Genomic DNA, 12630 nt, shown 5'->3' on the forward strand with positions numbered 1-12630 from the left:
CAGCTCATTTTAAGCAAGGACAATAAAATGCAGAACATTCAGTAAATATTCAAATATTAGAAATTATATAATGATATTATATTATTAATTTTTTGCATAAATAGATCAGGTCACCTTGATGAGTTAGTATGTTATACTAGAGGCCTGGTGCATGAAAATCATGCACTCGGTGTGTGTGGGGGGGAGCCCTCGGCCTGGCCTGCACCCTCTTGCAGTCCAGGAGCCCTCGGGAAATGTCCAACTGCCGGCTTAGGCCTGCTTCCCCGTGGGGAAGCAGGCCTAAGCCTTCAGTCAGACATCCTTAGCGCTAATGCAGAGACATGAGAGGCTCCCGCCACTGCCACTGCACTCACCAGCTGTGAGCCTGGCTTCTGGCTGAGTGGCGCTCCCCGTGTGGGAGTGCACTGACCACCAGGGGGTAGCTCCTATGTTGAGCATCTGCCCCGTGGTGTTCATTGCACATCATAGAGACCAGTTGTTCTGCTGTTTGGTTGATTTGCATATAAGCCTTTTATTATATAGGATCATATTTGATCTTCAGATTATGTTCAGTATTTCCCAACCTATCTTAAACCATTTTTTGAATGGACAAGTTAGAGAAATTCTACTTTCATGTATGCCAGTATAATAAACCATCTCTTACGCAAGAACATTTAGTTTTTTTACAAGCACGAAATATTTGTACTGTCACCATTTTCAGTCTTGTAGACGTTCTCAGTTTTTCTTAACCATTTGTATGCCATAAGCGTCTATAGACACAAGCGTCAGACCTTTTTTAATCACATTCAAAATATCGTGGCAGTTAACTGGTTAAAATGCCAAATTTTTTAGTTAATAAATACATTTGATGAGTTAATAGAAAACAAAGCAATTGTAAACATTTGTGCTATGCCAGAGACGTAAAATTTATTAGAAGGTTCATGAAGAAGCTGCTCAATTTCTAGGAAGATGCCATCCAAGACTGAAAACAGAATTCCCAAACACCCAAAGAAAGATATGCTTTGCTATGAAGGAATTGAACAACTTTGGTAAATTCCTAGGCATCTACCTGCTCCAATTGTCCTTGATTACTGATATCCCTACATGGCATTGAAAGCCTCTTGGTTTCTTCTTTTTTTTTCTTTTTCTTTTTTTGCAGGGTGGTGGTGGTGGTGTGTCAGTAATCGTGTCATCCTTGTTCCAACTTCGAAAGCAAAGTCAATTAGTTGCAGATGCTGAGACGGGTGAACAATAAAGCTTCTGGGTAGACTCTTTCACGCCAGGCACTGAGGGAAGCAGCCCCCATCAACAGCAGCTTGGGAGGCAGGGCTCACAGCAGGGCTGAGTGCAGGTGGTGAGGTTGATGGTCTCCAGACACGGGGTGGGCTGGCAGGAGTTGAGCAGGAAACAGGTGGGCACACAGGGCTGAGGAATGTGGCAGGGTGGGGGGCAGTTGTCACAGCAGGTGGGCCCCAGTAACCAAGTGGTGTGTGGGCAGGTGCTGGGCAGGCAGACTCCGCAGCGGCAGCATTTGTCCGAGGAGCAGATGGTGGTGGCGGGGCCGGTGGGGACGCTGCAGCAGCAGGGAGCACAGCAAGCCATGGCGGTGGGACTCTGTGATTTTTATTGGTTTGGTTTCAAGACAAATGAGGTTTCTGAGACACGAAGATCTCCTTGCTCTGGGGTTCTTATATACCCTCCCCAATGGGTGTTGTCTAACCAGAAGGCTTCTTTCCTGGTTCTTGTTTATGTTAATGTGTCCATTATCCTTTGACATGTAGATGCTTGTAAATAGTTTCTATTCTAATTAACCTTTATGTGAGTTCCTGGCTAATTCTGAGCTGATTACTCTTGCTGTTTGTCACGGGAACAGAAGCTTTAATAGGTATCACCAAAGCCTTCTGCTATTATAAGTCCAACACAGCCCTGCTGGGGAATATTGCATCATAGTACCCCTGTAGTCTAGTGCTGGTCAGTTTTTATTCTCCTCACCTTTATCTGCATCAATTGATCTGATGAAGTATTTGTTGACCTATGAACCAGGAGATCAGGGTTTGATTCCCAGTCAGGGCACATGCCCGGGTTGTGCGCTCCATTCCCAACAGTGTAGGGCGTGCGGGAGGCAGTCGATCAATGATTCTTTCTCATCATTGATGTTTTTCTCTCTCTCTCCCGAGGTCCTTCCTCTCTGAAATCAATTAAAAAAATAGACACCATCCTTGTTCTCATGGAACTTAGAGTCTGATAGAAGGTCTATCACACACATATTATTATAAATTATTGTTGTTATACATTTTGATACAACAAAAGAAGACTAGATTCTAAGAGCAGAAAAACAATAAGCAGAAGGAAATTATTTCGAAAATTTTAAGAAAAACATTACAAAGGGGCTTGCAGACTTCCACAACTAGAATTTCATGGTAGAAAGATATCAATCTCTTATTTAGAATACAGTGTGGCTTTGAGTCAAAATTGTAAGGATAAAGGAATTGTTACTGTTCTGTGGAAAGTATTAACTTAAGGATACACATTAGAAATAGTTGTAAAATAAGTGTATAGTAATCCATCTCTTTTATTGAAAAAACTTGCAATAGTTTATTAAAATTTATTTTCTCTGCAGTGGTCAAGAGACCTGAGAATTACTTTCCTCTGTTTCCACATTAGGGTAGTGAGTTAAAGAGAAGTGAGGTAATTTGCCTTAGGTGGTCTGGTGACTGACTTGTTAAACACTAAATATAGGACCTATAAGGATTGAGCTACTTTTATGTGGTTTAAAATGAAGTGTACAGTATGTGTCAGAGATACTAAACATACTTTATTTTTAGAAACAAAGGGCATCTTTTTTTCCTTTAAGCAAATGTGGGAAAACCATGATGACTCCTGATTAGATGGTAGATTTTCGAAGCTAAAAATCTACACACACACACACACACACACACACACACACACACCCTGGAACGTGCCCAGTTTTAAGTATGCCATTCTACAAGCAATAGGGGCGTCTGTGACAGTGAAGGCAAAAATGAAAGATTGACAATAAAAAAGAAACAGAAGTAAAATATGACTGTTAAGTCTCTTGCTTCAAATCTCTCACTGCTTTGAGGTTTTCATCTAGACCCCTTCCTCTGGGGAGCCATCACCCCAGGGCCTTTGCATTTCTTCTCTCCTGCTCGCCTCATCCTCTTCTCCCCGTGGTCAATACATCCATGAGTTACTAAGCTGCTGTCCTGTCTGGAACAACTGCTCCCCACCCGTCTGCCTTGTCATCTTGTAATGCTCAAGCCTGGATACCTCGGAGCTTTCCATAACCGTCCCTCACCCTGATACTGAATCACCAAATCTGGGCCTTAGTTACTCTGTGTGCATGTTTGCATGCTTGCTGCTCACAGCAGAAATCACACAGCTTTATAATTATATTCACTCAGCATATATAGAGCACGTAAATCATGTTTATAATACCTTCCTCAGATTTGAGAGAAACTTGAGGGCACCTTAGGTAATCACATTTCTTTTATCTTTATACTTCTAGCATGGATAGGGTTCCTAGCACAGGGGAGGCACTCAAGAAATCCTGGCCACAGGAGTGAGTCAGTGGACTAAATCCCTTGTTGACGTGTGTCCTGGGTTGTGTCCCATCTACCTCGTGGCTTCTAAGTTCTGTTCATTGAAAGATGTGCTACTAACACGCTGTGGGATCCTCTGAGAAATTCTCTGGAGAGACTGACAGGCACACTGGGGACATTTAATTTTTCACTTTTTAAAATATTTTTAAATTTTTTCAATTATAGTTGATGTACAATATTATATTAGTTTCAGGTGTACAACCGAGTAATGAGACATTTATATAACTTACAAAATCATCAATAAATCTAGTGCCCATCTGGCACCATACCTAGTTATTACAATATTACTGACTATATACTATACATCCTCATGACCATTTTGTAACTACCAATTTGTGCTTCTTAATTCCTTCACCTTTTTCACCCAGTCACCCAAAATCCTCTCCCCTGACAACTGTCAAGTTGTTTTCTGTATCCGTGAGTCTGTTTTTGTTTTGTTCATTTATTTTGTTATTTTGATTGGCACATGAATGAAATCACGGTGTTTGTCTTTCTCTGTCTGACTTATCTCACTCAGCACAATACCCTCTAGGTCCACCCATGTTGTCACAAATGGCAAGATTTCATTCTTTCTCGTAGCCTCGCAATATTCCGTTGTAAATATGTGCCACTTCTTTATCTATGCATTTATTTTTGGCTACTTAGGTTGCTTCCATATCTTGGCTATTGTAAATAATGGTGTAATGCACATATGGATGCATATGTCTTTTTGAATTAGTTTTTGGGTTTATCCAGATAAATACCCAGAAGGGAATTGCTGGGTCCTTCTTTGTCTCTTGTTATAGCCTTTGTTTTAAAGTCTACTTTGTCTGGTATAAGTATTGCTACCCATGCTTTTTTTCCCCCCTTTTCATGAAATATTTTTTTCCATCCCTTTACTTCCAGTCTGTGTGTCTTTCTGTCTGAAGTGAGTTTCTTGTAGACATGCTAGCATATGTGTGGATCTTGTGTTCTTATCCATTCAGCCACTCTATGTCTTTTGATTGGAGCATTTAATCAATTTGCATTTAAAGAATTGTTGATAGATATGTATTTATTGCCTCCTCCTCCTCCTCCTCCTCCTCCTCCTCCTCCTCCTCCTCCTCCTCCTCTTCCTCCTCCTCCTCCTCTTTCTCCTCTCCATCTCTTTCCCCCTCTCCCCTCTTCTCTTCCTCCTCCTTCCCTGTTCTGGGGAGTCTGGTGTAGGGCTGGGACTCCACACTCCTCAGGGGGGACCTCTATAACTGAGATATTCCTCCTGGTTTTAAATGGCCACACATGGGTGTGGGGCCAGCTACTTCCAAGTTTCAGCCCCCCCTGCCTATCCCCATGTGGCTTCTTCTGTATACCCTTAGTCATAAGACTTCTGTTCAGCTAGACTTCAGGTGGTTCTCAATGATGGTTGTTCTGTAGTTCAGTTATAATTTTGATGTAGTTGTGGGAGGATGTAAGTATCCCATTTACCTACTCTGCCATCTTGACCAGGACATTTAAAAACATGCTTAATTAAAGGCATTTGCTTCCCCCTGTCCTTGCCCTACCTTTTTCTTTTTCACATGCACTGTTTTGGTTTCGTTCATTGCTTTTTCAGATTTTGACTTGTGCTTTTATATATGTTACAAATATTATACATGTAATATTATATATAATATGCCATATTACATATATATAACATGTTGTATATGTAATATATATATATATATATATATAATGCATATGATCTCTTAAGGCTGGGAAAAGGATCATCTGCATGAGAAAAATTAAGCAGGTTGGTAAAATGAAGTAGTCAATTAAATCATGTTTAATCAGGGTTTTAGCTCTAGTTCTCAGTTTATCACCTGAAAAGTACTGGTATTGGCATTGTATTGATTACTGGGGTAGAGCTCTATGCTGAGGATGGTGGGAGGTAGAGAGGTATATTCCTAGTGCCCTGCTACTAGAGTGACCACTTGACGTTCTTCCTAAGGAAAAATGAAGTCAAAATTGATAGGACCACTAAATGACCCAGATCTTAGAATTGAGTAGCTGTCATTTTTAATCTATGAGCCAATCTATCTTTTTCTATTACAATTGGATATGGTGATTTTGTTAAGATTCTTACATTTTTTATTTCTCGTGCATATTTTAAGTTAATGTCATAACTCTTCATTAAGCTTCTGGCTCTTTTAGTATTGGAGGCTCTGTGATGTGGTAGAAATAATTGGCCTTTAAAGTCACACGTGCAAGGAACTGAATTCTGGTTTTCTTAGTAACCAACTTTATGACTCTGAGAATGTTGAATAACTCTTAAAGCTACATTTTTCTCATCTGCTAGTGCTATTTTAAAGATTACATGAGTTAATACATGTAATTCACCTAGCAAAGGATAGGTAAATAAATGTTGGCTCACCCCCAAAATTGTATTTTTCTGAGTAAGAGGAGAGAAGGTGAACATAAAAGATTACCAATTAAAAGTTAGCAAGCCATGTTAGTAAGCTTGTTTCAGTCCTTCCTATCTAATAGATTCTTTTTAAAAATAACAAAATAATCATCTTACTTTTACCTTCTTAAAAACATGAAAAAATATATCAACAACACAAGTAACACATATTGCCAGAGAAACAAAGTTTATTGGAAAACCCATTACGAATTTTTTTTCCCTTTATGAAAATATCCAAGACAAGAAATGGAATCCAGGAAGCAAATGACCAAGAAAATATTGAAGTCTTACAGATTTTAATGTCCTTTGATAATAGATGATATTCACCTGCCCAAATGAACCCAATGATTATCCAGCCAAAGAACCAGAACAATTTTTAAATTTTTCTTTCCATTAAAACGAAAGGTAGGTTTTCCATATTTGTGCCCTCTGGTCTGCCTCGACATCTGGTAAACTACCGAGGCAAGTGAATACTGAACAGAGAGCTTCTGGGTCCTGCATCATCAGGCGCTGAGCAAAGCTGCCCCCATCAGCAGCAGCTTGGGAGGCAGGGCTCGCAGCAGGGCTGAGTGCAGGTGGTGAGGTTGATGGTCTCCAGACATGGGGTGGGCTGGCAGGAGTTGAGCAGGAAGCAGGTGGGCACACAGGGCTGAGGAATGTGGCAGGGTGGGGGGCAGTTGTCACAGCAGGTGGGCCCCAGTAACCAAGTGGTGTGTGGGCAGGTGCTGGGCAGGCAGACTCCGCAGCGGCAGCATTTGTCCGAGGAGCAGATGGTGGTGGCGGGGCCGGTGGGGACGCTGCAGCAGCAGGGAGCACAGCAAGCCATGGCGGTGGGGAGCCGGGGTGCTTTCGGTTTTTCCGAAAAGAGAGATGAGGTTTCTGAGACGCAAATGTCTCCACTGGCTGTGGGGCTCTTATATACTCTCCCCAATGGGTGTTGGCCCAACCAGAAGGCTTCCTCATCTTGTTTATGCCACTCTTTTCCACTAAGATTCTCTAATCAGTTTGGTATTTACTTGTCCATTAAGAGTTCTTACCCTTATTAAAGTAATCATCTTTTTTACTCATAGACTTGCCATTTTTGTCATGAGATGATTACATTTTGCCTTCACTGGGTCCTGGCATGGCAAATCTTACATCAATTATGGATAATCAGACCAAGTGACAATTCAGCTATAGTTTCAGAGGGGATGAGTACAGGCACCTGACATATTTGGCTTATTTTTGGATGACATAATTCAGCTTCTGTTGAGCAAGCAGGGTGACATCCATAATGGAATAAAATAAAACCTCTTTTTATTATTTTAAATCTAGAGTGAGTTTCCAAAGGTGGTGTTACTTTATGGGTTTTAAATTTTTTTTACTGTACTTTTTATTGTTCTTTTTTATTACTTTTTTGCTGTTGACACTATTACAGATGTCCCCCATTTTCCCTCTCTTTGTCCACCTCCACCCAACCCCTTTCCTCTCCCCTGGCCTTCACCACACTGTTGTTTGTGTCCACGGGCTGTGCCTATATGTTCTTGGGCTAATCTCTTCACCTTTTATCCATCCCCTCCTATCTCCTCCCTCCCCTCTGATATCCGTCAGTCTGTTCCATGGATCCTCGCCTCTGGTTCCATTTTGTTCATCAGTTGATTTTGCTCAGTAGATTCTACATGTGAGATCATATAGTATTTGTCTTTCTCTGACTGACTTATTTTTTTTTTAAACGGTCTCTATTCTCATGGTTATGTCAGTCTTATAGTGGTCAAAGTGTAAATTTACTGGAAGGTAGGATCCACCCAGTTGCCGTCTTTCGTTAAATGTACCATTTTTCACATGAATAATATACTTAACTTTAAAGTGAGATGGAACAGCCCAGCTGGCGTGGCTCAGTGTTTGTGAGTGTTGACCTGTGAATCAGGAGGTCGCAGTTTGATTCCTGGTCAGGGCACATGCCCGGGTTGTGGGCTCGATCCCAAGTGGGGGTCATGCGGAGGCAGTCCATCAATGATTCTCTCTCATCATTGATGTTTCTATCTCTTTCTCCCGCTCCCTTCCTCTCTGAAATCAATAAAAATATATTTTATACAAACAAACAAATAAATAAAATAAGACAAAGCAGAAATCAGAAGGAGAAATCATAAGATACAGTAGGTTCTGGAAAGGGATCTGATCAAATGTGATTTAGAACGTTGGCATTCATACAAGTCTTTCTACACTGACTTGCTTCCTACTTTGCATGTTAGTTTTTGTATCTTGGGTGTTCAATTAGGTTGTAAATTCCTTTGAGGAATGCCCTAAACAACACTGTTCACCTCAGCTGCTCTTGGTTTGCCTTCCTGCAGGGTGGCAGATGAGGAAGTGGACCCGGATCATCCCCAATGTGGAACAGTCTATGATTCCAACGCCTTCACATACTGCCCATGGTCAGCACAAAACTATTCAGATAGTGGAATCTAAGTTACACAATTTGTTGGGTGGCAAATGGCTGAATAAACACAAAGTACAGATCAGTTGGTGGGTTGTTTCTGAGGGCACATGCATGAACACCAGCATGGCCTGTTGAAGTGGGAAGAAAGCTGGCTAAACCAAATCAGTGGAAAATCTAAACAGCACTGGTAAATAAGCCTGTACATTTTATGAGAAAAAGAGCTTGTTACTGAAGTTGGTTCGATTTTTGCTTAAATATCAGTATTTATCATAAAGTACATCAAATACAAAGGAAGGTTGGAGTCTCATCGGTACTTTACACTTCTGTGATCCTGATCATATTGTTTCTTAAAAATGTCCTTCCCCAATTCTCTACTTCTCAACTCTTACCCCTCAAGCATCAGCTCAGATATCTCATACAGAAACTTTAGGTGGTTCTTCTTGTTTTCTTTCTCTTCTGTGTTCTCACAAAGGGTGTTGCCCGTCTTTTCATGTAGTCCTGGTTTTATTCTGCTCTGTATTATAGTTTTTCACGTATGCTTGTCCTCCTCACTCCAGTGCAAACTCCTCAAAAGTGGGAATCTTGCCTTAATCTTCTTTGTCTCTGTCAAGCACCTAGGACGAAGCCTGATACATAGCAGGCATTTGATAAATGTTTATTGAATTGGATTAAATTATAGATTTTACAGCAGCAAAATGGTTCATTTCACTTGTGAAGTACTTTACCGCTGTTAAAACAGTTTCACATTCAAAATCTCACCTAAATTAGACAATGAAAAAAGGTGGCTCCGCTCAGTCTTTGGGGCCCCTTCTGTGAGTGTTGACCTCTATGTTAGTGTGTCAGCCTCTTTAAGGATGTATGTAAATTACTTAAAGAGGCAGGGGAAAAATAAAAATTTACTAATAAAGTAGGCACTACCACTCAGAATTTAAAATGATTCTCAGGTTAGAGCTTAGTATATTTTATTATCCAGACAGTTTTCTTCAGGTATTTACATATCCCTGAGAGGCCTCCTTTCTGGATGAGATTTATGTTGACGTCATCAGAAAGTGTACTTCCACTGGACACATTCACAGTTCATGATGTATGCATGTGTCAAGAGTTGTGGGGTCATTATAGCATTAAACATTGAGACAGTATGTGGTTTGGGGAGCAGTGGTAGTTATTTTAAAGTACTAAGGAGGTCATGATAGCATTTTTCTTTTCTCATTTCAGATCATCTTTCAAAAACACAGAACGAACACTGCAAAACTGAAGGCACAGAGTCAGAACATTTTCTTCCAGAGCTTCGAATTATAGACCATTTGCTGAGCAGCCCTTAATGACTATTGCAGTCCCTTGGGGCAATGTGGGCAAGCTCTTTGAAACATCTTTGGCTGGCACAAGGTGCTTCACACTCACAGGGCTGGATGCAGGTTGGGACAGAGATCACGCTCAGGTTGGGAGGAGGGTGGCGGCTGTGGAACTGCCAAACAATGGCGCTAGGAGTCAGGAACGCAGCCGGGTGGAGGGCAGGTGTCACAGCAAGTGGGCAGCTGCTGGGAAGGTTGACTCCAAATTGACAGCACCCGTCAGTGGGGACCCTGTAGCATCCTTGGAGACAAGGCTCCCAGCAAGACATGGGGACAGTGGATCCGGTAGATTTTTGTTGCAAAGGGAGGTTTTGTTCTACACAGTCGTCCTTGGTGGATCTCTTATATCCACTTGTGCCAGGGACCATGGCTGCGTCCATCAGAACATCAGAATGTTTTCTGTTGTTTGTATGATCCCATACAGGTAACTCACGAGCTTGCTATTTATCAGCCATGGGATGAGCTCTCCTGCAGTTTTATTTGTGTTGCTATATTCAGACTTGCTTGTTGTTGTCACTCCCTTGCTGATGCTGGTGATTCTGAGGAGATGCAGTGATGCCATTTTTTTTTAAATTTTATTTTTGGAGTGCAGGAAGAAGCTGGAGACTGGAATCTATTGCTTCTGTCAGATAAAGAACTGTTGCTGGGGCAACAAGACCCTTCATTCTTCCTCAGGCCTTGCAGTCTCTTTCTAGCACCCCGTATTGGTGGAACCTAGTAGAAAACCAGCCAAAGGAGAAACAGAGTCTTCACCTGGGCATCACAGAGTATCACAAGTTGGACTTGGAGGTTGACAATCAGCACATTCTGTCCCATGGACGGTGCCTGGTGTAATTAGATAGTACAGCGTCCCTGTACACCCCTCACTCACTTTCCCTCAATGATGGTATCTTATAATACCATTGTGCATTTGTCAAAAACTAAGAAGCCAACATTGGTATATTGCTATTCATTAAATGTCATACTTTATTCAGATACCACTAGTTTTTTTCACGAATGTCACTTTCTGTTCCAGGACCCTATCTGAGGCACCAATTACATTAGTCATCACATCTATTAGTCTTCTCTGGTCTGTGACAAGGTTAGAGCTTAATATGTTTTATTATTTTTTCAGTCTTTCCTTGTTTTTCATCACCTGGGCAGATTTGAGGTATACTCAGGTATTTTTTAGGGTACATACTATTTTTAATCTTATTTAACAGTTGAGGAACCGGAGGCATAGACAAGTTAAATGACATAACCAAGGACCCATAACTAGTAAGTGATAGGTATGACAGCCTAGTTTTGGCGACCACTGTCTTGACCATTATAGAGGGGGCATTGCTCTATCTAGAATGTAGGCTGCATGTTTCCCCAAGGTTAGTAGCCAGGAAGGTTTGTAAAATTGACAATATCAGGTTATCGAGGGCTTTAGAACCACACTGAAGATCTTAGCTTTGATTCAGTAAAAACAGGCATCTTGAGTCGTCCTAAAGTTTTGAGCAATTCAGTTTAAACAATAGCAGGGACAGGAGCGCTGTCTGACAGGAATATTGTTTGGGATGAGAAAGGGGCAGAGAATACTGGACCCAAGGACAACTAGGAGACTGGTTGTCATCAGGGGAGTGGTGGTCAGGGTCTAGGTTAGGCTAGAGTCAGTGAAGGTGGAAGGAAAGAGGTCAGGAATAGTTTGAAAGAAAAATGAAATGACTGGTTTTCTATTAATTGGGTAAATAATCATTTCTATCAAGGGTAAATAATTATTAACTTTAAGGTTAGTTTGTTTTTACCTTGAACTAGGTTATTCAAGCTTATCAGAAAATGGAAAATATGTCTGAGTTGCCGAAGTCACCTTCAATGTAAGGTTAAAGACCCAGCCAGTATTTCTCCTGTACTGATATTGCTAATCAGCATTTAAAGTCTGACTTAAAAAAAAAAAGATGATTTGCTTTCACCTTAGAAATGAAAACAGTTTTTTCTAGACTCATTGTATACACTAGTTTTGTCTTAAGGCACAGAGAAAGATGAGTTACTATATACAACCAAAGACACAGTTTAGAGGGATCGTGGAGAATGTTGCCAGGGGGCATATGCATTCTCCTGAGTGAAGAGAGCCACGTGCAATCATATTTCTGTCTGCAGAGGAGGCAGATACTTTGGTGAAGTGGAAAGAGAAGGGACTTCGGACTCAGGCAGTTTTCAGTTTAATCCCTTCTCTGTGACAGTTTGTGTAACGTTGGCAAGTAACTTCCTCAGCCTCAGTTTCCTCACCTGTAATGGTAGGCACCTCTTAGTGTTTTTGTTAGAAATAAAGGACATATGCACATAAAGCACTTCTTTCAGTGCCCAGTAGATTCGCCAAATGTTAGCTATGACGAATGAAAGCAGTACAGTTAATAAGTGAGATGGGGCTGGTTAATGGTGTGGGGTACTTGTTACTTAAAATGCTCTGGATAATCTAGAACCATAGAATGTCAAAACTAAAGTGACTTTAGAGAGAGTCTGGTCAACCAACCCATCTTACTGGTTTAAGACCTGAGACCCAAAGAGTTCAAGTGACTTGCTCAGAGTCATAGAGACAGCCGAGGTAGAGCCCGGACGAGGACACCCTTCTGGTTTGCAGGTGGGGCTCTTTAACTAGCCTTAAATGCCTGAAGGCCCACAGTGGCAGTCCCAGGACACTTAGAGTTATTTTCAGTATTAAAATTAAGGTCTAAAAGTCTAAATATTTATCCCTTACAAAGATGTATAACATCAAACTTCTTTGCTTTTGACTGAAAAAAAAAGGTAAGTTGGCACAGTAACAATAGTTCTATTAATCCTAAAACCCTCACTGATGTTTATAAATGTATTTATGAACAAAAACAAAAGAATGACTAAATT

General features: G+C 41.0%; 2 protein-coding genes across 2 annotated transcripts; both read right to left on the minus strand.

Moving 5' to 3' along the window:
* Window positions 1-1284: 1284 nt before the first annotated feature.
* LOC308532417 (keratin-associated protein 3-3) lies at window positions 1285-1581 on the minus strand (the record flags this gene model as incomplete). The annotated part of the gene is made up of 1 exon (XM_081109866.1): window positions 1285-1581. The coding sequence occupies one exon, from the start codon at window positions 1579-1581 to the stop codon at window positions 1285-1287; it is 297 nt and encodes a 98-aa protein (XP_080965992.1).
* Window positions 1582-6529: 4948 nt separating this feature from the next.
* On the minus strand, window positions 6530-6826 carry LOC308532418 (keratin-associated protein 3-3; the record flags this gene model as incomplete). Its single annotated transcript, XM_081109867.1, has 1 exon — window positions 6530-6826. The coding sequence occupies one exon, from the start codon at window positions 6824-6826 to the stop codon at window positions 6530-6532; it is 297 nt and encodes a 98-aa protein (XP_080965993.1).
* Window positions 6827-12630: the final 5804 nt, after the last annotated feature.

The sequence above is a fragment of the Myotis nattereri genome (assembly GCF_964212035.1).
Source record: "Myotis nattereri genome assembly, chromosome: 16".
NCBI lineage: Eukaryota > Metazoa > Chordata > Mammalia > Chiroptera > Vespertilionidae > Myotis > Myotis nattereri.